At 34.3% G+C, this 27,724-nt stretch overlaps 1 protein-coding gene across 2 annotated transcripts in view; it reads right to left on the reverse strand.

The window, feature by feature from the left end:
• Positions 1 to 260: 260 nt before the first annotated feature.
• LOC127872297 (transcription factor ETV6-like) overlaps positions 261 to 27,724 on the reverse strand; it is a 49,152-nt gene continuing 21,688 nt past the window's right edge. Inside the window, exons 3-11 of one of the 2 annotated variants that reach the window (XM_052415637.1) lie at positions 12,741 to 12,815; positions 9,535 to 9,642; positions 8,942 to 9,049; positions 8,598 to 8,672; positions 8,034 to 8,198; positions 7,629 to 7,676; positions 5,051 to 5,164; positions 2,969 to 3,098; positions 261 to 2,670 (exon numbers count right to left, since the gene is read on the reverse strand). In XM_052415637.1, the coding sequence (XP_052271597.1) occupies positions 2,016 to 2,670; positions 2,969 to 3,098; positions 5,051 to 5,164; positions 7,629 to 7,676; positions 8,034 to 8,198; positions 8,598 to 8,672; positions 8,942 to 9,049; positions 9,535 to 9,642; positions 12,741 to 12,810 (1,473 nt within the window). In that variant the 5' untranslated portion in view covers positions 12,811 to 12,815 and the 3' untranslated portion in view covers positions 261 to 2,015. Of the gene's footprint in view, positions 2,671 to 2,968; positions 3,099 to 5,050; positions 5,165 to 7,628; positions 7,677 to 8,033; positions 8,199 to 8,597; positions 8,691 to 8,941; positions 9,050 to 9,534; positions 9,643 to 12,740; positions 12,816 to 27,724 lie in introns of both variants that reach the window. The other variant, XM_052415630.1, reaches the window with a different exon arrangement.

Here is a 27,724-nt window from a genome sequence, read left to right on the forward strand (position 1 = left end):
ACCCTATCAACCACCGACAGATTGCTACGAAATGTATTGTAAGTTGTAACTGATCCTGATAGGATAGAAGGTCCTTTATAACATATCAACCGTTTCAGTTTACCGAAATCAAAACTCCGGAAAGTTGTTTTGTATTTCATGATGGCCAGCAAGATGGCCGCCGCCGAAAATCTATGTATGATCATCACTAGAAATACGAAAACCAAGGTTTCGCGGGGGGGGGGGGGGAGGAGGTCAAAGAACACATTTAGATCATTAGATACAGTGTACTTTTGTTTATTGTGCACATAAATAAAAAAATGCGTCAAAAAGGCCGCCGAAACAATACGAAAGGCACAAGTCATCGTATTGGTGTGGACTGATGCATGTTCAGGAAGTGTCCGATTGATTTTCTGTCTTTGCTGCATCTGGCACTTCAATTACCGGCGATTTGCTCTTCACTAGCTGCAGCAAATGAGAAAGCTAGTGGAGTCTTATGCAGATTTCACTGTAAAGCATTACGTAGAGGCGACAGCGGTGTCCGCTAGCTACACGGTCCTTCTTTCACAGACAATACATTCGTGCAACAAGGAGGACATTTTGTCTCGTGACAAACAAGGAAAACATGATTGCTCTGATCAGCACAGCTTTGACTAAAAGCGGATGTTATGTGATTCTGTCACCAGGGAATGCAGACATTGATATTGTTAAAGAAACAGTGGAGCGATCCCATCCTAGCATCACAACGTCGGTAAGCGAAGCTACAGATTTTTTCCCATCAGACTCCTGCATTACTCCTAAAGGGACAAGGCGACAATCTAATTTTGCTCCGATGTACACGAACAGTCATAGGAACACAACGTGTAAACTTGAAAAAATGTTGAAAGAACTCTAAGGAGACGAAGTGTGCGATGAGTTGCTTTTAGTTCAAGCGTACTCTGATTCAACTTCATGAATTTCTTCATGTGCAAGTTTATTGTTTTCCAAACAAGTCATAATATAACATCAAATACGGGCGAATGCCTGCTGGTGGATCTCTTTGGTGGTAAGTCCATTGATTCTTTGGAATCAATGCATCATAACCTTTTAACAAAGAAAGTCGCTACTGCCGAAAAACATGTCACTTCTGAGCGACTTCCCTGCACATGCAACAGTTTTCTTTAGCCAACGGGTATACTATCAAATCATGGAAAGGGTTAGGATTGCAAATAATATGAAACTGACTGAATGAGGATGGAAACAAGACAACGAACAATACACTCCAATCATTACCCTAATCAATATTGCACCTGAAGAACTATTTAAAATCATCCTTTGTAACTGTTCTGTAAGACGCTAATCCTCTCGATTCAGCTTCAGACACTATGGACTCCCCTGCACTGCCGTGTGTGACCTTGGTAAAACTGAAAACATTGAAATCCAAACAGTTCACGGGATGTCGGAACTGAGGAGAAGGAGGACGACGACACCCACAAGTTAACGCTCTAAGACAAATGTCATGGACAAATGTGATTGTGTACCAAATGACAGTCGACAGCTGAATGTCATACATTGTTTTTCATTATTATTCAAATGCTTAGTGAAATATACATTCAATTAAAGTGTGACGTTTTCTCTCAAACTATGGCGACATAGCAATCATCTCGTTTGCATTATTGCCTTGTGTTCCTTCTTATGGTGTTGGTGGCCGTCATTGACGCCATGTTGTATTCATGATAAAGATAATAAACGTACACTATATCTGATGATCTTAATGTGTTCTTTACCACCAGAAACGTGTGTACAGACCAAAATCATCAAATTTAAGTTGATAGTTATAAAGTAATGATTATAAATAGGTTTTGGCGGCCATCTTGAAAACAAAACACTTTGTGGTGGTCTTATTTCGGTAAACTTTTGATATGTTTATGAAGTACCTTTAACCTTTCCAGGATCAGTTAAAATACCTTTTTGTTGCCATGTTTTTAAGGGTGTATATTGACCTGACTAGTACATAAAGTTACATAAACAGTGGATCACAAATTAGGTAATTAAGGCTATGACGTAACATTTTTTGAGCGAATGCTCAAATCTTCAGGCTCACTTTGCAGCGACGTTGAGGAGCGATGTTCTGTACCAAAAGCGCCAGGTAAACAAAGGCTAGGGTTTCCAAAATGAATTGAATCAGGCCTGTTGGAAAACCTTCCGGAAACGGCGTCCATTGAATACGATGAATGTGGACGGAAATAGTCATTCTCCCGTCCATACGAAGGACTTTGTACCCGAGGGGTACTTGAACCAGCTAAATATGGCAACATTAAGTGTTCAGAGTTTTGAAATGACTGTATGGAAGTGTGGGCAAGATATGCCAATGGGCGCTGTGAAAATATCCTTTCGCTTTCGGACAGAACGTCTGAAAAAGTCGGCCTTGTTTGTAATTCTAATCTACTATAATACACTGAAGGTTTGTCCGCGGAAAACGGATAAGCAGGGCGAGGGAAAGATATAGACGACGTACTACAGGTATGAGCAAATTCTTCTGGGGAACTGCCATTACTACTATCTTGGTCCGGGTCGAGTTTTATTGCCGCCGGAGCCGACTTTGGGGCATCAGGGGCGATGTCTGTGTCTTCTAGCTCGTTAAGAGATAGCTTGTAGTGAGGTTTAGCACCTCGTTGTCCTTTCTGGATTTTTGACGGTGATTGTAGAAACCTGAAAAAAGGTGAAAACTGTTTGATTGATATTATGCGGACGGTTTATTTGGCTTTTTACCAGTTAAAGTTAAATGGCCGGATAATATGTGTTTGCAGTAAATAGATGAATAGTCAGATGAAGCGATCCAAATGTTATACTGTTTCCATTAATTCTGAGTATTTTTGTTTTAATTGTATGAATTCATAGTAAACAGATCGCGGAAACGCATAGAAAATATAATAAAGATATACGCTCAATTTAACCACACTATTTGACAAAGGTGGTTTTTTAATGACTTATTAATCATACCACATACCTGTAAGTTAGTCTCTTCCCCGGGACTTTCTTGATGATATTCATTCTGTAATAGTACCGTAGCGCCCGTGACAATTTCTCGTAAGTCATATTTGACCTATTTTTCTGCTGTCCCCAAAGTTCTGCTAAGCCTAAAACAATTTATTTAGATATAAATACTTGACTTTTTTGTGTATACACAACCCTTATACAGTGTGATTATTATTTTACAGCACCTACACATGTATATACATATAAGGAAATGCACACTGGCGATGCAAACTCTAAATTTTTGTCACGTTATTTTACATGTTCAAGAGACCTAAACATTTCCAATTGCTTTGTAGGTTCTAAGAGGCCACAGAAATTGATAACATGTTCTTCGGATTTGCGTCGCGTTAAATCCTTGAACTGAAATACAAATTTCAAAGTGCATAGTACAAATTTCAAAGTGCATAGAAGCACTGACTTGTTTTGAAAGTGCCGTGCAAAGTATAAAGAAGCGTTTACGTATCTTACAGTTGATGTGTCCAACTTACAGAAGAGTTGAACCTGTCTTAGATTTCCGTTTCAAAGCTTATAGCAGCGCTGACATGTCTAACAATTACCGAGAAAAGTATATACACTGTAGAAGCAATTTCATGCGCAAAGATTAAAGAAGCACTGACAGTCTTACAGTTGCCGTGCAAAGCTTACAAAACATCTGAAATGTCTTGCAGTGGCCGAAAAAATAAATAAATAGAAGCGTTCACATGCCTTATGAATGCGTTAACAGTTGCCGTGCAAAGCTTATAGAACCTCTGACATGTCTTACAGTTGTCATGCAAAGCTTCAGTGAGCGCTGACATGTATAACAGTTGACATGAAAAGCTTATAGAAGGGCTGACATTTTTTTTACAGTTACAGCACACAGCTTATAGAGGCGCTGACATGTCTAACAGTTGACAATAATTTCAACTATACGACATTAAAACCTATTTAAAACCGATACTGAACTAAGGCTACCTTAAGGAATATTTTGACACTAAGGGGCAATTAGACATTTCAAACTTGAAGCTAGTCGTCAGAACCGAACGACGAAATTAATGGAGTGTTATTGTTTGCTATATGGTCTTTTGACTGGAATCGCTAACATGTACATAAGGCATGCAACTCTTCCGTAGACATCATTGCGCACAAAAACCACTGTAGATCAATTATAAAACACCAGGTGCGTCGTATATACATTAAAGGGGCCTTTTCACAGATTTTTGTCATGTATTGAAGTTTGTAATTAAATGCTTAATATTGATAAATGTAAATATTGGATCTAAAAAGCTCCAGTAAAAAATCAAGAATAAAATTTAAAAAGAAAAACAAAGTAACCCCCAACAAGGCTCGAACCACTGACCCTTGGAGTCCTGGAGTAATGGTCTACCACATAGACCACTCGGCCATCCGTGCTCACACAATGGAGGATGTATTTTATAATTTATATAAGCGATCCTCGTAGTTTCACAAAATATAACGACAACAACAGAACTCTTCAAATTATTCAATCGTTTCGCGTTGCAACGCTTTATAATTTTCAGGTTTTTAAATCATCCAAAAATGCATATAATGGCTATTTAAGAGCATGGTACATGTTCAGTATTACCGTTTCCTCACAAATATCATAACTAAAACGAAAATTTGCGAATGTGAAACAACTTTTTTCAATTTTGTCAATTTACCAAAACGTAAAAAGGCCCCTTTAATGAAGACTTCTTGGTTTATTGGTAACGCTTTGATTCAACACCAGAGATCGCAGGTTCGATCCTCCGCTGCATCACTTTTTAAATCCTGATACACCGTAACCTAAAAGCTTATCTTTTGCATAAGATATTAAACCGAGTTCAGTGAACTAGACGCACTAATTTACCCAGCGTCACATCTGCAAATGGCATCACCTTTATTTTGCACTTCTGCAATCCAACTAAAGAGGCTTTGATTGTTTGGTTGATAACGTTTCTTTTAAATGAAGGTTAAGAAGAAAACACTTTCTCATACACTCAAAGAAGGGACAATAATGATACATCTGTATGTTATATCTGGATCAATACAAGCGTTTCCTAAAGTATATTACCGGTTGGATTGTTAATCCTGAACACATAATCCTCCTGATTTTCCCAGCTGACGTAAGTGGTGTACTTCCGGTTTGAAAGTAGCAGATGTATGAACTCCCAGAGCAGACGACATTCTAAAAAGAACAACTTTATGAACATGAATGTGCGGAATCGTCGGAACGGAATAAAGAGTTCATGAAATCACAGGAATTGACCCGGGATTGCAAGACATCTTTAGAAAAGACCAACTCATCTCATAAAGTGCAATGGCTATTCTGAAACCGAAAACCAAGCGAAAAGATTCAATAATCATACAACTATGTTAAACTCAATCTATGAGAATGAGATAAATCTTATGAAAACGCATTACTGATGGCACATTATTGATGTAACGTGATCGAGTTCCAAAGAGTAAGGCACGGCACAAATCAACCTCCGCGCAGAGATTTGACTGCGACTGGATCGAATCACTGACTTCATATCCAACCACGTTATGATAGTTTAGGCACGTGGTACAATCATTTTACCTTTGTTACTTTTACTTTTTTAATTTAAGTAATTACTTATTTTATTATGAACCTAAACTGATACACTATTTTCAAAATATAAATGAAAATGATGCTTCTTTGCATAAGATAATACTTTAACAAAAAATAAAATCATACCAAATCGAGTAGGATTTTTTTGTGATGGCAAAGATTGTATGTGGGAGCAAGGTACGACAATTCTGCGTGGTGATTGGGCACAAAGGTCCTAGATACAACACAGAAACACCCAAAAGCACAATCTAAAGAAAAAAAACTGGGGTTAGCGCCATAAAACTCTTAATCAAAATCATTTGGGGTTTAAACTGGTGAACGCGATTTTTAATGTTCACACACAGATCAGAGCTTTTCACGAATACGCCAACTCTGAACGCATTCACCAGACACCCCATATCAAAAAAATTTAATACACATTAATAACGGTCAATGCAAAAAAACAGCCTAATAAAGAGACTGATGCATGAACATTAAGAGAAGAAATTTGTAGTTTAATAGTCGTGTCGAGAAAAACAATCTTGTGAATCAGCAGGCATTCGAAATTATCTGACAAGAAAAGAACACATTACAGAAGCGCAGTATTGCCTCAAACTGACAACAAAAGAACACATTACAGGAGCGCAGTATTGCCTCAAACTGACAACAAAAGAACACGTTACAGGAACTCAGAATTGCCTCAAACTGACAACAAAAGAACACGTTACAGGAACTCAGTATTGCCTCAAACTGACAACAAAAGAACACATAACAGGAGCGCAGTATTGCCTCAAACTGACAGCAAAGGAACGCATTAAAGGAACGCAGTATTGCCTCTTGAAAACTGACAGGAGCTCAGTATTGCCTCAAACTGACAACAAAAGAACACGTTACAGGAACTCAGTATTGCCTCAAACTGACAACAAAAGAACACATTACAGAAGCGCAGTATTGCCTCAAACTGACAACAAAAGAACACGTTACAGGAACTCAGTATTGCCTCAAACTGACAACAAAAGAACACATAACAGGAACTCAGTATTGCCTCAAACTGAAAACAAAAGAACACATAACAGGAGCGCAGTATTGCCTCAAACTGACAGCAAAGGAACGCATTAAAGGAACGCAGTATTGCCTCTTGAAAACTGACAGGAGCTCAGTATTGCCTCAAACTGACAACAAAAGAACACATAACAGGAGCGCAGTATTGCCTCAAACTGACAACAAAAGAACACGTTACAGGAACTCAGTATTGCCTCAAACTGACAACAAAGGAACGCATTAAAGGAACGCAGAGTTACCTCTTGAAAACTGACAATAGAAGAACACATAACAGGAGCTCAGTATTGCCTCAAAACAAAGTAAAAGATTGACAGACGAAAAAGGCAGTTTTTGAGAAAATAAAAGGGAGCATCGTTATTCTGAATAAAACAAACTACCTGAATCAAACAGGCGGTTTTTTGCATTAAAAGAAGATGGGTTCTTGGGAGAAAAAGACGATTGGATATACCTCAAAAACTGAAAACTTTCTGAAAAGGAAGGCATTACTATGGTATTTATAAGATTTATGACGTTTAGAGTGAACAGCAAAGAAAAATGTTCCATTGAAATAAGTCTTACCGCTGAAAATAATAAATGAACCATTACTCAAAGTAAAATGGCATTCTGAAAAGAACTTAAGAGATGAATGTAATAAAAGTTAAAAAGCAGATTGAATATTTGAGAATATTATGTTATGAAGGTATTTGAACAGGTCATTTAATTCCTTATCATAGTAAAACTGGGAATGAATAATAGAGAAATTCCGGATCAGAAGATATAATAGAAAAAATAAATACAAAACATGTACACGTAGTTGTTTTTCAAAAATAGTATTGATTTTATTTGCCTTGTTTTAGAAGGATAATTCTATGCTAAATTTGTCACAGTAAAACTATCCTCTCTTTTGTGTATTCGAATTATATAAATAATGCACACATATGCCGGATTATGTGTTTATTTCGTTCTTTGAAATTTGACAAACTCTGAACCTGGGAAAGGAGGCACACAAAATTGAAAAAAGCTCAAGGAGAAGACATACCTGGTGAGTTACCCGCACCTGTATTAAGTTCATCGAATATCATGTCACCTGGAACAACGAAACATCTCTTAATGATATATTTTACATAGTATAGAGCTGTTTTTCGATGTATTATGCAATTAATATTTTTAAAATCATTAAGTTTGATTTAAAATATAGTAATTATGTGTTAAGGAATCCAAAGGAATCGTAAAAATAAGTCAATTTTATTGAAATTCATCAGCAAAAAGCACGGCAGAACGTTAAAAGCAGAAAATGTACAAATGAACGGGTGGATGTTGTATTCTCATTTTAAAATGAGCACATTATAGTTTTCCTTTGAATAAACAGATTCTTGATCCGCTTTGGACAGGGTTTTAACTGGCTAATCCGGATCCATCTATCAGAAATCTAGAACATGCATACCATTCACCGAGGACTGTCCATGGCATGAGTCGTGTTCGTGTGGTGAAATATGTGGATGGTTCGGTCTGATAGGCACATAGGCAGGGCGTGAGTGATACGTCAATGAATGGAGGCCGGACAGCTGCGGCGGACTGGCCGCGTGTGGAATGATCAGCAGATTTGGATCTAAAGTCAAGATACTAAATGTGGTCATTTGGTCCTGAAATGTTTAAGCAATCAAGCACATTTGTTTGAAATGAGACGTTGTTTAACTTTCAGTAATTGATTAATTTAATTTATACAAAAACTGAAATATTATATGCAATCCTATCAAACGGTTCACATTTTAAATAAATAAAGCCGCTGGTTTGGCCTATACAAGTTACCACTAATCTATAAAATCTACTAATCTACTAAATCCACTTAAATTAAATAATCTATTATAAAAGGTTTGTCGAGAATCAACCCATCTTTTATGTTATGCTCGGCCATGTAATGGAATGCTATCGGGATGGCACAATACCTTTTCGTAAATCATAACACTTCCAAAATCATCGATCTCATTAGCTTAGCACTCAAACTTACGTGATAAAACAGATGTTTGATAGAGACGGTCAGAGGCAGAGCTCTTTTTCGATTCCGGGACGGAATGTGACACCCCTGTAAAGACAGACCTTCCTGTAACCATGTCAGTAAGTGAAGTGGTAAAATACTGTAACATTTATTTAACTGTGTATTGTTTTTTTACCAAGGTAACCGGTACATATTGTCATGTTATTAAAAAGTGCGACCATATATGTGGCCAACTATCACAAAGCTGTGTGTGCACTTTTCAAGAAAGAATATTAGAAAAAGTTGCAGATTTAAAATGCTACATTTTAAATTAATAAAACAGGAAATGAAAAAAAAGGAAAAAATAAAACAAATACCGGGTTGATGCTTGGATATGAGTTTAATGAGACTATTGTACAGAACATCACCGTTCCGTGGTATCCTGTCCATAAAGTCAGTCTTGGTAAGGAGACACAGCGCTTTGCCTGCAACACGCGCCACTGTTCGTTATCTTGGTTTCATAAACATCACACGCCTTGGTTAGTTCGCATTCAGACAAAGATTCACTAGTTAATATATGTAGTGAATATTTTAATATACTCGCTAAACGGCGACAGTCAACTGCTTTCAAAAGTGTCTGCGGGCAGAGCAAGTTTATATGAATTTCATTTGATGCACAGGCATGGAGGCTCTAACATATCGACACCGGTCTGAATGATTTGCACGCAATCGACGCAGCGAGATGCGCACAATTTTATTTGGTGCATAGACATGAGACGTTGTGAACTAGTCCTTTTTATATAAATATTGTTTGGGTAAACATAAAAAGAACAGCAAAATAATATATCAAATGAATGGAATATAACTAAAAGTAAAACAAGTTATATAAGCTATACAACAATTATAAAAAAAGTCACTAAACACACATTATACACATATTTCGTCAGGAAAAATGACACCATTTTCTTACCATTTAAATCGAACTTTTCCGGCGGTATGGGTTCTATCGAATATTCCTCCGTACACCATCTCAGCCAAGCAGTCACTTCGCCTTTAGTCCAACTCTGTGGATGCGTGGCTACAACAGCAGGCGACATGGATAGGTCGTAAATGTTATATTGTTTGAAACAAGTATTATGCTGTCTTATTTTAACTTATGTGATGTGTATTTTAAATCAAAAACTATCATTCACACTTATCATTTCGTTAAAAAATAATGAAATGAAGATATCAATGAGAGGTGCTCGTTTTTTATAAGGCGGTAGCCCCAGCTTTTATTATAATGTTAGTACAGTATTGCATATATTGTCATGCATTTTATAGCCGATAAGTCACTTGCTTTAAATAATAGACTGCCATATAGTAACACGACTCAAGATTCCAAATATCTGTCTTTATTCCAATATTTGAAATTGTACATATACGTTTATGGTGAATATATTGAACTTATTGTATACAAAACCACTGTGGACTTTTACTGTTCAGATATAGCAATTTCACTGTTTGCAGCAGTCTTGATTTCCGTTTGAGTTTAGTTTTTCTACTAATTTTCATTATTCAACACACTTATCTATAACAGCCTATATTTGGTGACTAACTTAAACGTTTACCTTTCATTCGATACCTTTATTGTATCTGCAGACACCAGTTATCGATTGCTAGCCCATTTTTACCATCTCTTGAATGGAGATACAAACAAATCGGTCTAAAATTGAAGCTGATTGGGAAACAAAATGAATACGTTCTTAGTGAATGTTTATCAACGTAGGTGAAAACAGTTTAGCAGAGATGTGCAAAACTGTACGACGATGTGAACTGAGTATTCTGGTATATGGATCTATTTGTTAACTGTAAATCGTCAAAATGATATGTTTCACTTTAGTAGGGTTTGAGGACTGAATGATATGACGAAATAGCTGTTTTTTTAAGTAAATAACTTTTTGTGCGAAATTATTTTTTAATAGTTCTCAAAATTCCAACATTATACACCTTAACCTGTAAATACAAATATAAAAATTTAGTCACATATCTCTTTGTCAGGCAGTTAAAATGCAAATTAAATGAATTCATTTCCAAGAAAACGCACTGTGTATTATGAGGAACGAACAACGACGATACCACATCATAACAACGTCAGGTATTTCACCGTGTACTGTGTATACTGTGGAACGAAAAACGACAAAACCGCAACATAACAACGTCAGGTAGTACAGCGTGCACTGTGTTTAATGAGGAACAAACAAAGACGAAACCAAAACATAACAGCGTCAGGTATTACACCGTGAACTGCGTACAATGAGGAGCGCACAACGACGGAACCACAACATCACAACGTCAGATATAACACCATGTACTATGCATATTGAGGAACGAACAACGACGAAACCACAACATAACAACGTCAGGTAGTACACCGTGCACTGTGTATTATGCGGAACGAACAACGACGAAACAACAACATAGCAACGTAAGGTATTACACCGTGCACAGTGTATACTTAGCAACGAACAACTAAGAAACCACATCAAAACGTTAGGTATTACACCGTGCACTGTGTAATATAAGGAACGAACAACGACGTTCCCACAACATAACAACGTCAGGTATTTCACCGTGTACTGTGTATACTGTGGAACGAAAACGACAAAACCACAACAAAACAACGTTAGATATAACACCGTGCACTGTGTTTAATGAGGAACGAACAACGACGAAACCACAACATAACAAGGTCAGGTTTTACACCGTGTACTGTGTATTCTAAGGAACGAACAACGACGAAACCACAACACAACAACGTCAGGTATTACACCGTACACTGTGTAAAATGAGGAACGAACAACGACGAATCCACATTATAACAACGTCAAGTAGTACAACGTGCACTGTGTGGAACGAACAACGACGAAACCATAACATAACAACGTCAGGTCTTACACCGTGCACTGTGTATAATGAGGAACGAACAACGACGAAACAACAACATAAGAACGTCACGTATTGCATCGTGTACTGTGTATACTGAGGAAGGAACAACGATGAAACCACAACATAACAACGTCATGTATTACACCCTGTACTGTGTATATTGCGGAACGAACAACGACGAAACCACAGCATTAAAACGTCAAGCATTACACCCTGTACTGTGTTTAATGAGGAACGAACAACGACGAAACCACAACATTACAGCGTAAGGTATTACACCGTGAACTGCGTACAATGAGGAACGAACAGCGACGAAACCACAGCATAACAACGTCAGGTATTACACCGTGTACTGTGCATAATGTGGAACGAACATTGACGAAACCACATCATAACAACGTCAAGAATTACACCCTGTGTTGTCTATAATGAGGACCGATCAACGACGAAACCAAAACATAACAGCATGAGGTATTACAACGTGTACCGTGTATAATGGAAAATGAATAACGACGAAACCGCAACAAAACAACGTCAGGTATTATACCGTGCACCGTATTTAATGAGGAACAAACAACGACGAAACCCCAGCATAATAACTTCAGGTATTACACCGCGCACTGTGTATAATGAGGAACGAACAACGACGAAAACACGACATAAGAACGTAAGGAAGTACAACGTGCACTGTGTGTAATGAGGAACGAACAACGACGAAACCACAACATAACAACGTCAGGTATTTCACCGTGTACTGTGTTTAATGTGGAACGAACAACGATGAAACAACAACACAACAGCGTCAGGAATTACGTTATCCGTATCACGTGTCATTTACTTACTTTACCCAGTGTTACTCACTTACCGTACCAAGTGTCAGGTACACACCTTACCAAATGTTATTTAGTTATCGGTATCAAATGTCACTTACCTACCTTACCCAGTGTTATTTACTCACCGTATAAAGTGCCACTTACCTACCTTACCAAGTTTTATTTAGGTACCGCACCAAGTGTCAATTACCTACCTTACCCAGTGTTATTTACTTTGCGAACTAAGAGTCACCAATTTACCTAGTGTTATTTACTTACCCCACCAAGTGTCCCTTACCTACCTTACCCAGTGTTATTTACTTACCGTACAAAGTGTCCCTTACATACCTTACCCAGTGTTATTAACTGACAGTATCAAGTTTCAGTAACCTATTTTACCCAGTGTTATGTACTTCCCGTACCAAATGTAACTTACCGAGACTGGCCGGTTGTAACATGCTGGTGTTGGTCATACTGGTCGAGGGGAAATCACTAGATACCGACATATCAACTGAAATGACAACGACACATGTAAAGTATTTGGGAAAAATAATTCACATCAATCCAAAATACACATTACTGATTTTGTACAGAAACATTAAATGCATTTTGTCGATAAAAAAGGCATTATGGACAATGAGTTTTTGCTTTAAACAAATACATATAATGAACTTTCGTTCATGGGTAAGCAAATGACGTTTACAAAATGAACGTCAAATATCATTAACATGATATGAGTTTATTTCGCATCTGTCATACTTTGTGTTGTATCAATTTAAATATTCATAAACAAGTCGTGTACATTATTCTTATTGTTGTTATAAAACATTGCCAAACATTTCTGGAGAATTATTGAAGCGTTACTCGTTCTATTGACAATAAGATTCTAATATTCTTCGAGATATAATGTGATCGCCTGTTGATCAAGAAACTTTCACATTGCTATTATGTTACTAATAGCTGAAATAACTGCTGCGAGCAGAAACAAGTTTAGAAAAAGTAGATACATGTTATACTAAACAAACACAAACACGCTTATTTCGTGTTAATAATGGTTGACAAATACTGTAAATGGTATTCACCCCTTCAGATTCATCGATTATAGCTTTCATCATATTACACGAATTGTTTTACCAAATCGAAGGAGCAAATTGTGTGTTCATAAAAATCTTAAACATACTTAAGTCGGCGAGGTGTAACAAAACGTTTACGGAAACGGAAACTTGATGCAAATGTCAAACATGTGCGAAATACTTTTTAAACACGTGTCAAACTATTCTTTGATGTCTCTAAAGACTTTAATTTAAACGGCATAGTGCCATTTTAATATCGAAGGTCCCATACAACGACTCAATTATAAACCACTTTTACCACTTTTCAAAATCATTAATATACAATATGTAAGTGTTACTCGGCATCAATATTGTCCAATCGATACAGAAGCGATTAAAAAGAAGACCTTCACAAGATTATAATAGTCGCGTCTTATACCGACAGTCGGTATTATCCCATATGCGGTAATCGCAGATCGGATACCATGCTGCGCATGCGCACAGTCTAAAAAGCGCTACCAAGTCAGCCTTTGTAACACAAGGTTTTATGGTCCCATAAGCTGACATTATGACTTCTCATCAAGTCAAGTCAAGACAATTTTATTGGCAAATACATTAGTACATAGTCAAACAACTTACATAAGACATGTTATGGCGATGTAAATAAATGCTAACAATATAAACTAGATTAAAGTTGATGACATTGGTTGCCGTAATACTACACAAAAACAAGAAAAAAAGCACACCGAACTTTATAAACACATGTACTTAATTAATACTAATTGTGACTAGATCTTAGACCGAAGACCATTTTGGTAAATTTAGCTAGGTTTAGCTAAAATCTTCCTATTCTAAGTTTGCATAAGTTGCTTAAATTTGATAATAGAAGACCAGTGTAGATAACTAAATCACTGGTCAGTTTGTATGTTATCCATTTATACACGTGATATTAAAAAAAACTTACATTCTTCCTTGTTCTAAAGCATAATTCTAAAGCAAACATTTCAAGATTTGTATAAAAAGATATTAACATTTTTTTGAATGTTTTTATTATTATAAAAAATCTCTCATCAAAATCGTGTTTCTGTAAAAAGGAATTAAAACTGTGTGCAATTATGTTTCAGTTAGAAGGTTATTCAGTACTCTGGACATTATTTATATTTATTTCCATAAACACACGCATGTACTATTAATAAAAAGTCGTATTTTATGCATTTTGTAAAACCTAGTTATTGAACATATTAATTTTATATATGCGTGCTATTAAGCGAAAATGAAATGTAAGTTTGCATTCTATCTATCCTTTCAAAAATATATCTTTACTAAGTAACACAACCATTCTAACACAGTCATGTATGAACTTAACACGGTGAGTTATATTGTTTTAAATACAAAATACACAGGGTTTCAGAGAAGATAGTATTACTTATCATAATGTGTATATTGAAAAATAGTAATACATTTTGTACATTTAACGTAAGATTAGAAAAATCGCACAAACACAACTGCATGTAATAAGAAGTGAGCAAATACACCAAGAGAAAATGGTCATCTTTCGAATTGTGATGAAGTAAGCTTGAAAGACAGATTTGACTTTAAAATACAAAATACAAACACAGATAACACTTTATAAGATAGTTCACGTATCAACGTGTTTACAGCCATGTTTACAAACTTGAATGGAATACAGCCGTAAGCACTCTCTTTTTATTGTTTTACATATTTTACCATAAAACATGTTGTTTTCAATATGCAATACATGATACAATGTGAAATAAAAGATTCAATAATAATACAAATAGGCAAAGTACACAAACTAAAAAAATGAATGCATGAATGAATGAAGTGATATATAAAAGAATGAATGAATGAATGAATGAATGAATGAATGAATGAATGAATGAATGAACGAATGAATAAATGAATGTATGAATCAATGACTCAATAAATCAATGAAATAATGAATTAACAAACATTTAAACATATTACGGTATATATGTATCATTATAAAGTATGATATGACTAAATATTAAAACAAGTAATGGGTAATACAATATAATATGTGTCTCTATATATCCTTAAATGATTGGACTATCCACCTGAACATGTGGATATTTAATAATAATAAAACTAACATATAAAACAACAAGTGTAGTTACTAAACACACGCTTTTGGTATTCTACAATGTTGTATAGTCCACAAATACCATTCTTATTTCTCAAAACAGTGTTAAACTCCACATCAACACAATATAAATGGAACTGTATATTAATAAGATTTAAAAAACTTTCTATATCGTACACTTTTAAAGCAAATTTAACAAAAGTTCAAATCGTTTTTTTTTCAATATATTAAAATAGGATTGTGAAATGTTATATAATGAAAAAAATAAATAAGGCTGATAACAAGTGATTAATTGGAAACTAAGATTTTATTGTTTAATATAGTATTTATATCATGTAGGTAAAGTGAAACATCTTTCATCAATTGACACGACCAGACCGGTTATAGAATATGAGATTTTATGTGAACGGAAGAGAATGTTCAGAAATAAATATGACATAAAATCTGAATAAAGACACAGCGACATAATATTATGCTAATGTACAGTTAAGTTTATGACTAAAATCCTACATGAAAACTTTTCGACGTCTATTTATCCATGTATATGTATATTAATATATATAAATAGTGTATACCTACTTAATAACACAAATAATTCACATAAAAAATACTTTAAACACCTTTACAATATTCAGTCGCGTTATGGCGAAAATTCGTCACCATGGTAACTAGCATACACAAGGAAAACCTCATGGACAAGCAGGTTCTTGCTGCGTCCGTTAACATTAAGTATTAAAGGCAATACGCATGCATTTTTTTACAAAAGGTTTTACGGCAAAATGCATTGTTTTTAAATGTCAACACTGGTAAGTATCGTATTTTTATTTGCAATAAGGCTTTCCGCCATTTTTTAAATGACCTAAATGCTGGAACTTTTGACATCTAACTAGTTTCTATACAGCTTATATGCAACGTAATGATAAGAATTTAAGATATGTAGAACATTATCGAAAACCATATGTTAAAGTCAGAAGAACGCTACCGTTATAACAAATACAACAGTACAAGACCTAAATCAACAAACCGTCAAGGCTGCATAAATAAGCCTCTCATGGTTGATATAAAAAGTCACAGTTGTATTGGTATTGAGTTGGATTAAACTACGGATTTAAATTTATTGATAAAATGTTTAAACAATCTGTTAAAGCCACCAAAACTTCAGTCATTAACAAGAAGTGACGACACTTTTCATGTAAAAGTATATAAATGACTGGGAAATCGACATGGGTTGTGTAGATAAGTTTTGACTTCGAACACGAAGAAGACTGTTTATGTGATAAGATATTATACATACGGTGTGGATCCGAAAGTATTTTATTTAATAGAACGTAGGAATGTGTCTACATTGTATATGAATATAAAAGAGAGCAATGGTGTGAGTACAAAAATATTCCAGCTTGAGTTAAACTAGGATATACATCGGATTCATTTTAATTGTGAATCGTGGGGAAGGCCTGTAAGGGTCTGGCCGCCAGCCATATTTTAATAATTAGACTTCAATACTTTACGATCTCGAAAGTTACTGAATGTTTGATATGTTCTTGAGGATCGTTTAGAAGTTAATACAAGAACATACTTTTTATTAACATACCATGCATGAACAATAATAACTAGGTTCGTAATTTAGTTTCAGCATGTTTATTATCTGGAGATTACTGACACAGTTAACGTGCTTTAAGATCAGTGTCTAGTTAATGCTGGCGAACCACTGAGTATGCTGACGCAATCTTTATATGATTATTATATTAACAAACAGTAGTATACTTTTTACATAGATTTATGTAGTAAACCATAAATATCACTATAAATAATTATGAACTACGGATTCGATGAAACACAATTACTTAATACAGAAGCATGTGTCAAGTTTGTTCATGATACATGCGATTTATGAACGGTAGTCACTTCATTAGCATGTATATTTGCTATCATTACATATTATATTCTTATCAAAATAGTGTAAGTTCGATTATAAATATCCCCAGTTATTAAATATTATATGCTAATTAAATATGCTAATTAAATATACCGGTAATAAAATGTCGATGTAAATAAAAATGGTACAACAGGACATGTTTGGCACATGCAGAACAGAATATGATTTTCCGATACCAGTAGTGTATACAATATTACATTCGCTGAATTGAAGTCATTTTCAATGTGACACTGAATGCTTTTTAGCATTAAAGTACACTTCCAATACAAGGAATTTTTAATGTCAGGTGTCTTTCCAATAAAACGGCGCGTTGAACTTTAAGGTAAGCGTAGACAATTCTCTCAACGAACAGAAATACACATCTGTAGAAACCGATAATTGTTGATAGGGTTACTAAAAAACACGTGAATGTTATCTCTGCAGCATCTGACTCTAGGAACTACGTCAATGGTCTTAAGGAGAATTCGTAAACACGTGATAGTGAGCTTTAAAGCTATTGATGCAAAAGATAGAGTTAAATGTTCAACACATTTGAACACTTTAACGATGCTTTAGGTAAAGGAACATAATAACACAAGAGACACATGAATATAATAATTTCGACCGGAAAATAGCAAAAAAGAAGACGTTTGGTGTAACGATTTATGATGTATGGATTTTATATCATTAAAATATATCTGACAACACGCGGATCACTCACACGCAAATACAATAGCAATTTCCGACTTTTAAACTCGGTATGAGCAACTTTTTGTTCATAGTCTACAGATAGATTCGTGTTTCTATGCAAAAAGATAGATGGATATACATGTACATACAAGGTACTTAAGATCTTTAAACTCATGTCTTTAAATATAAATTACTTAAAAATGTACATGCCTAAGTGAAAAGTTTGTTGCAATAAAAGAATATCAATTTCTGTTGTAAATGTAAGAATATATAAAACATCAAATTCCTCACAAAGGAGTGAATCCCTTAAAAACCCACTGATCCTTCATTTGAGGAATATTCTCACTTCCCTTCACTACATTTGACAATAATGGAAAATACAAACATTCTAGCAAAAAGAACACAAATATTAAAACTCTGTTGTTAAAAAAAAAACATTGAAATAACAAGGTCGTGAACTAAAAAACTAACAACGAAATTAACTACACAAATGAAGGCATTTTACGACCTTTAGTTGATCTGACGGCACAAATGTCATTCCCAGCGACATTATTGGAAATTTTCACATCGATCAAAATAGCGACTACTTGACAAGTTCATGATTTAGTTCAAGAAAGGCCACAGACATCTAGAAGGGCGGTTTATTGACCAGTTTAATTAAGAATACGAATTGTTTAAAGATTTAAAGACAAAATCTCAAATAAAGTACTGGTACACGATTTTTTTCCAAAAAAATAAGTTGATTACATGGCTTTAACGTTTTATTATATAACAAGTCAACAATATTCTTATGCTGGAACAGTTTTGGAACCATTTGTCGATCGTTTCATTTATCTGATCTATAAACTATTTATAAAACGCATAAATCAGTGTATTGATAATAAGACGAGATACTGCGTTCCATTTGTAATAAAAAATTGATTAAATAAAAATATAATGCAATTGTTATCACACAGATCTTTTTATACTTGTTGATTATTGTAAAGTTCAGTTCTAATTAGTTATCTGTTATTTCATATTTGAAATCTTAACTAAAAAGTCTTGTTTTCATTTTTTAGTTTGTTTACTAAATGATTTAGATATTGAATCACAAATGTAAACGATTTTTTAAACGAAATTCATTAATAATTTTGAAACCAAATCAAAATCTAAAAAGAGGCACGAAAATTATATTTACAAAAAAAAGTTGTTAACAAGGACATTAATTAGCTCGTAAATATAGAAATAATTTAAGCCATACATAGAATAGCGCAAATGTAGTACATGGATTGTAAGAAAATATGTATAAGGTAATGATATTATTAACAACATAATTACTTATCAATACCATTAACTTGTATCCTTTTAACAATGGTATTGAGTAGTGTACACAATTCTGTAACAGTGTTACTGTTCAGGTATCTATTTATTTGCTCATTCCATATGTTTATTTAACATAGTTGCTCGAGTATTGATTTGATTTGAAAGCACAATTCCTGTTGTATTTAGTGTTTTGTTAAGCGTCATTTAGCTGTTATCTTTATATATTTTTTTCATCAGACCATCATTTGTTGAAATATTATTTCAGCGGCATAAACATGTTTCAGCAAATACACGATTTGTTTATGGATGACACATACATTTTGTTTAGATAAGAAACCAACGTCGGCAAAGGTTTTATCGAAAAGGAGGTAATAGTGTTTTGTAAGTACAGTATGGATTTTACTGAATGAAACACCAATAGAATTTAGTTTTAATATTCTCGTAAACCATTTCAAATCATTGGAGATTAGGCACAATTCGACAATTGCTACCATGAGGCAACATCATTTATAAAAAAACTGGGTGACACATGTAAGCAGTACTAAGGTCAACATCATGCGTATCAATTAGGCAGTCCAGATCAGCTGAATTTTAAAATACCAGTGATATCAGGAACTTTTTAATGAAATATATCTGTCGTATATAATAAATAAGCAGTCCTCATTGTATTACAGTGACTTTAATTTAATCAAGTTAGGCTATACACACGGGGCTTTGACCAATTGAATCTAATACCGTATGCAAAATAAAATCATATGGGTAAACTTCCTCAACTGCCACATAGTAATTCGGAACTTTGTGAAAACTTATTGTGATACCAATTAAAATAATCAAAATAAACGTGATTACATTTTGTCATTCAAACTAATGACACCTGATGTTTGGTCAATTTTTTAATATTCGTCTGACACGAGTGCATATAACAGCAAAAAGTTGTTCGTAACAAGAAGTTAGTTGAGTTTCTAATCAAAACTATCAAAATATAAAAAGTCTCTGATTTTTTCAATATGTTAACAGACTTCATTCAAAGAGTATCCAAACTGAATTGCAATTTTGTTGGTCATAAGTCTGCTCTCCATTAAGTATGAAAACTTTTATAGCAACGATAGGTATTTGTTTATGTGTTGCCGTGTTTAAAACGGTTTATTTAAAACATGGCACATGTAGGGTGTTGCTATCAAATAAGTTTGTACAAAGCAAGGATATATGCATAATGTACCACAGACAATGCAAATTATTTTGAGTGTTAAACAAGTGATGAAATCAATTTTTAATTATAAAATATTATGGCAGTGATTCTTTTTATTAAACAAACAAATATTTATGTGGATATTATATATTTTATAAATATTTGTGACATTCATGTCTTTGAATAATAATTTGGAATATTAAGTGAATCATAATGTAAACCGTACTTACTTATGTCCTTTTCAAAAAATATATACATTATTAATTCCTGGCATATTTTAACTTCCAAAATCGGGGCCCAGACAATATTGAATCACAAAAAAAAACTAGAGCAGCATTGCCATTGAATAATGAGCATCTAAAGTATTTGCCTTTAATAAGTCGCTGGTTTGACGATCTCATAGTTTTATGATTATATATATGTATGGAAATGCACATTAGGTTCAAAAACAATATGTTATACAATGCTAGAATGGCCATGTGAGCCCAGAAGTCGCGTGGGTATACATGAATACACACGTTGTTCTATAAAGTAGCAGCTCCATACAACATTAAAGGAATTGCCTACTTGACGGTTAAATCAGTTATCTGCATTTTGCACGTGTCTGTTAAACAGCCGTTAATGGTTTCCAAACGTATTATATAAGGCGGGTATAGAATATCAACCGTGTACACATTCTAATAGGCAGGCACGTGTTTACTATGGATGTTATGATGTATTATATGAACCAGAAACACGTTTGGTCTCGTTTTCACGTTCTTATGAATGATAATCACAAGAGTCACGAGGTGATTTCTTTCAATACCAATCACTATCAGCTTGTGACTGCCAAGGTGCGTGCCGCGAGATGAAAATACAACTGGCTCACATGTTTGCTGTCAATAACAGTCTGTCTGTTGAGCATTTCCAATAACACGGTGAATAACCATGTCGGCCCCCTCTCTGATCAAACGCTATATCGGTACATCTCTCAGATGATACGCTATATCTGTACCACTCTTAAAGTTAGTTTTGCACGGAACATTAAAGCCATTCTGCTTTGTAGATATATGTTTATTTTCTTTGCTTAGTAAGGGATAACGTACATATAAGTGACACAGACGAGGAATATCCTGATTTGAATATGCGTTTCTTTAATAATTATATTTCCGTATAAAATGAAAGTATGCCATCGCTTTGATAAAATAATTTGTATAAAATGATAGATATGGTTTAAAACGAGAACAGACCCTTGACCACCCCCGGAAACCCGATATGATGTGAAAAGCTGGACGTGCTTGGCAAAGTTTCCGATACATTTTGCTCAATTTCGGAAGGGTAAGTTAATCCAGTTCTATAATTGTTCAAAGGCATTTTTGAATTAAAATATCTTTTGGTATATGCAAAGGAGGTATGATCATGTATGCTAGAAAAATCCTGGTTATTATTATTCAGAATTTATTGAAATATGGCTATTTGAAGTCGATCATGCAGAGATTTGTCCCATATTTAGCACTTTATTTACAAATTTCTTTAAAGGTATGCCAGTGAAAGAGTTTTTGCACTGAAAATGATATAAACCAATGTCCCCGAGTAACATACATGCCAGGGTTTCTTAAAAAATGTATTGGTGGGGAAATTCGACGTGGAGAAATTCGACATTGTATTCAACGTGTTGATGAAAAAATGATATGACCCGGTGCAGTGCCAAAGATGTAAAGAGATGACAGGAGTGCAGTTCATTTAAAAACTTAAAAGCTCACTATTACAGCTGATTTATGCCCAATCTGATGCATTTTAGATAATTTTCAATGAACTTTGAGGTTTCATAATTATATCCGTTCTGAAGCTTAGTTAATTGCTAGCTTATTTGTATCTTTTGTTGTGTTTTTATTGTTTGTAAATCATTGTAAATGTAAAGCAATTGATCCATACAGGTAAAAATATACGTCAGTTAGGCAATCTAAACATTTATATTAATATTTTCTGCCTATAGTTCAAATTATGGGTAGACTTTCATAAACCTGAACTAAATTTGGATCAATGATACATGACTTAAATTTGACATCTTTGCAAACATCTCCGACAATTCATGTGTTTCAATGTCTGTTTACTTTCGTTCTTTTTGGTAATGATATATGCAAAATGTAAACATACATTTTTAAAACCAATCCAAGCCTCATTCTTTATGTGTATTTGCATAGATAACACGCAGCTCTCATCTGCTGAAGCCGCAAGCCTTGAAGGAATATATTCAGCCAGATTTCAGCAAATTATAACATTTAAATCTAGGGCGTACTTTCCATTTGAGCGTAAAACGCATATTGAGAGAAATCGTCAAGATTGCATTTAAATTATATAGCTCTGGTCTTTTATCGCTATACTCATTAAATGACGTCATTGTATGTGTTTTACTTTACAAGTCATTTAAAGTTTCACGTCATGAATAAAAGGTATTTATCGTATTGAATATTAAATACAACATACAGTTTGCTGGCAAGTCGCGTAAATCACTTAAGGTAGATTATTAACTAACGGCTCGCGCACACATTCGTGAATCTCTCTCACTCTGCTTCTACCCCCTGTGGCTGTCTCTGTCAGTGTCTGTCTGTCAGTCTGTCTGTCTGTCTGTCTGTCTGTCTGTCTGTCTGTCTGTCTGTCTGTCCGTACATATCAGAGCTACAGTAGGGGGTTCTTTTTGTCAGGTTTTCTGTACAACTTGACACAACGAGGTTCATTCCGTAAAAAATATATTATATATTAATATTTAATCATTTTAATTCCGCAAATGGTCATCGTTTTCCTTGCATTAGTAAATCTAGCGCTAGAGTCCCTAAATAATGTCAGAATGTATAAACTTACACAAGGTGTATTATCTATGACAGTCAATGAGGATTGAACAATCGAAGGAGTCCAGTGCAAGTGTTCAGGACATTATGTGTTTGTTTTCTATGTAAGAGTATACTTTACTCTACAGTTATTTCAAACAGTAACTCAATAGTAAGTTTGAAAAGTCTCAGTGCAAGGAACAAGCAGGCAAAGCGCATAAATCAGCTTTAACAGTGAGCTTTTAAGTTTATAAATGAACTGCATTACTGTCATATATTGACATCTTTGGCACTGCACCGGGTCATATCATTTTTTTCATTAACATGTTGAATGTAAAGTCGAATTTCTCCACCAATACGATTTTTTAAACCCTTGCTGATATGTTACTCGGGGAAATCGGTTAATATCATTTTCGGTGCAAAAACGTGTTCACTGGCATACCTGTAAAGAAATTTGTAAATAAAGTGCTAAACAGGGGGGAAAAATCCCTGCATGGTCGACTTCAAATAGCCATATTTCAATAAATCCTGAATAATATTAACCAGGATTTTTCTAACATAAATGATAATACCTTCTTTGCATATACCAAAATATATTTTAATTCAAAAATGCCTTAAAACAATAATAAAACTGGATTTACCTACCCTACCCATTCTAAGCAAAAAATCAGCATTTTTTAGCTCAATTAATACCTGCATCTTGTGTATACGGACTAGTTACAATATGTCAAGAATAATGATCAATGACCACCGGTTTCAACACCGTAAAGCGGTTCGGCGTGGGTGTCACCGTGTAAAAAACGCGACAAAACTATGACCACAGGGGTTTGTATTCTCTTTATAAAGTAAATGCTTAACAAGACTATTGTCAAGCAATATATGTCCCCTACCGGCTCCACCATTGTCAGATTATATATATATATATATATATATATATATATATATATATATATATATATATATATATATATATATATATATATATATATATATATATATATTTGTTGCCATAGCAACCAGAATTTTTGACGTAGGAACAACAATAAATGACGTGCATAATGTCCATATTGCCATCTATCCATGTTTCAAGTTTCATGAAAAAATATGAAGAACTTTTACAGTTATCGCAGAATCCAGAAAAGTGTGACAGATATGTCCATGTGTCGGTAAACAGCCGAAGTCCCGGGTGAAATAAGCAAATTTTGTAGTACAAAAGATCTAGTAAAATCCCTGTTAACTCAAACAAAGCATATACATAATTTGCTGCATCTATCTTCGTAGGAATGCCGTTTTGTTTTATGATTGGCAGACACTCTGCGTAAAATATAAGCACGGTTTCGTGAGCTTAAAACTGATTTTGAATTTATATTATAATAATCTATTAGTTGGTGATACGCCACTATTATGTAATAATACTGAAATCAGTATTTTGTTTTTTAAATCTACAATGACTCAGATATTTTAAAGTACAGGCTACATTTTAAGAACGTACGCGGTAGCTTTGGTTATTTTTTATTACATATAGCATAATGTTTGATAGATCCATCTTTTGATTTCTATAGATTTAATTTCAATATACCCAAATGGCTCGTGGGTTATCAAAAAGAAATAAGAAAACAGATAAACAAGCAAATTCGTTTAATTGATATCCCCCGAAACTTTTTGTTTGTGACAGACGGGCGGACGAACTGACGTACGGACGGACAAGGCCAATTTTATATCCCTCCGCCTTACGAGGGGATATTTACTAAGTCACCTGACTCCTTTGTTCACAATTACAATTCAAAATACAACTCGCATTCAAACAATAAATGCTAAGTTCCAACGCATCACGACAGAAAATGCAATAAATAAATAAATATCCGACCCTGTTTGCTCAATATGTTGCTCACCGGGTCATTGTTCTGTCAAATGTTAGATGAATTATATCTTATTGAGAATCCATTATATACTTGTATTTTAAAGGCTGTTCTTTTTCCATTCCAAAATACGGGCCTTATAAAATTCCCCTATGCTACACGTGATCCCATGTCATAAGTATTTCAGCGTGTCACAAAAATATAAAAAGGATTTCACTTTATTTAGGTAGAAAGATTTAGACTGCAGTGCATTCGTGTAATATGACGTTATGTGTGTATTATAAATGGGTTGCAGGTGCGGAACCGGCGTACGTTCGAATTCATCAATGTGTTTTTTAATCAATTGCATTCCAAAAATAAACACAATGTTAGTTTTTTTCGAATCAAATTGTTCAGAGAGAAATAAATTAAGCGAACATAAATATGCAAGTATTATATACACGTGCGGCAAGGTGCACCAACATCCGCACATGGTTCAGAAGTTTCAGAGCGTCGTGGATGAAAATGTTTAATTCATCAGATATTCTTTGTAGTAAATTATCTCAAACAACACTACATAAAAGTTGATATCTTAAGCCGTTGTTTGAGAAATTAAAGTGTCCCGATTTATTTTTAAGCATAACATGAAGCGTACATAACAATTTTGATTATATTTTATATATAACACATATACGTTGATGGCATGTTTTAAATATATGATGATTCAATGACAAATTGCTTAATTTGATGAAAAGCTATCCGTTTTACACATGTCGTACTTGCGACATAAACATTTTCAGTTATAAGAAAGTATTGACTGTTTTCCGTAATGAGATTCTTGCTTGTTATTACAAACACGCGATAAAAACGGGTTTTTAGTTGGTCGCTTAGCGACCAGCTTATGTCGTTGCTCAAAATTCAAGTCGTTTCGCCTTATCTTCGGAGAGCCTACTAACGTCACACACGCCGTATCCGCGCGAGAAAGAGTTGTATAATTTATGCAACAGGTTTGAGTTCTCCAACTATATTCATTCACAGATTGAAGCATTATATGAATATCGTGTTAAATGTAATAGTTTCGAACGGAGAAAAGAATCAATAAACAATGATTGTATTATACGTGTCGCGGAAGAGATTGTTTATGAATTATTAGGATTGTTTATGAATTATTAAAATAGCCCACTTTCTGCTGCGTCTTCATGACGTAGTATTTTTGCTCAGCTCATTCATAATTTGAGGCTATTAATAAATGCGGCTACCGATAAACAAGGGAGAGTCCACCAATTGCACGGGTGTTAACAACGCAATAGGTTACGCTTGTTAATCTGAGGCTATCAATAGATTCGGGAAAACAACGCAATAGTATAAGGTTACGCTTGTTTATATTCTCAATTTATAAAACGTTGAACATGAGTTCAACAATAACTTCAGGGATACGATAGACAACAAAAAAACTGCTTCATAATCGCTAAAACCGAATATAGCAAACAATTAAATATAACACGAATGATCTGTTTCGTAACCTCGTTCATGCTTCTACAGCGGTGCTTTCTGTAAAACGTGCTTTTGTTCTCAACAGATAGCGGGGATCTTTTGTATTTACGGGTGCTAACAACGCAATAGTAGAAGGTTAATCTTGTTTATATTCACAGTTCTCAATTTATAAAACGTTGGACATGAGTTCACCAATTACTACAGGTATACTATAGACAACCTAAAAAATCCTTTATAATCGCTAAAACCGAAAACGACTAAATAGAACAAGAAATATCTTTTAAAAATGTAGTCGGCGTAAGCGCTGAATTTGAAATAAAGTTTGCAATATACTTTTCTAAATAAATAAATAAAATGAAAACAAAAGTTTAACTATTGTGTTTTTTTCACTTGTAAGTTGCATATTCACCGCATGAAATGTGTGTTGTCGGTGTCAAACCACACATTAGTGTAAGTAGATAAAAAATATACTACGGGAGTGTACATCATATGTGTCTTCACATGCCTTATTATGAGTATATTTCTTCACTATCGAAATATATCGTATCGTCACCTTAGCGCAAAACAGTGATAATTGACATTTTTTTCAAAAAATACTTTTTGGCATAAAATGATCAAAAAGATGCCATACATGTCCTAAAGAAATATCAGAATGGTATTCCAGTTTAATCGGTACTTTTTAAGAAAATGCCATACTGTATTATTTACAACTTGTAAGTTGAATATTCACCGCATGAAATGTGTGTTGTCGGTGTCAAACCACACATTAGTGTAAGTAGATAAAAAATATACTACGGGAGTGCACATCATATGTGTCTTCACATGCCTTATTATGAGTATATTTCTTCACTATCGAAATATATCGTATCGTCACCTTAGCGCAAAACAGTGATAAGTGACATTTTTTTCAAAAAAGACTTTTTTGCATAAAATGATCTAAAAAGATGCCATACATGTCCTAAAGAAATATCAGAATGGTATTCCAGTTTAATTGGTACTTTTTAAGAA

Source organism: Dreissena polymorpha, chromosome 1, assembly GCF_020536995.1.
Source record: "Dreissena polymorpha isolate Duluth1 chromosome 1, UMN_Dpol_1.0, whole genome shotgun sequence".
In the NCBI taxonomy this organism is placed as follows: Eukaryota; Metazoa; Mollusca; class Bivalvia; order Myida; family Dreissenidae; genus Dreissena; species Dreissena polymorpha.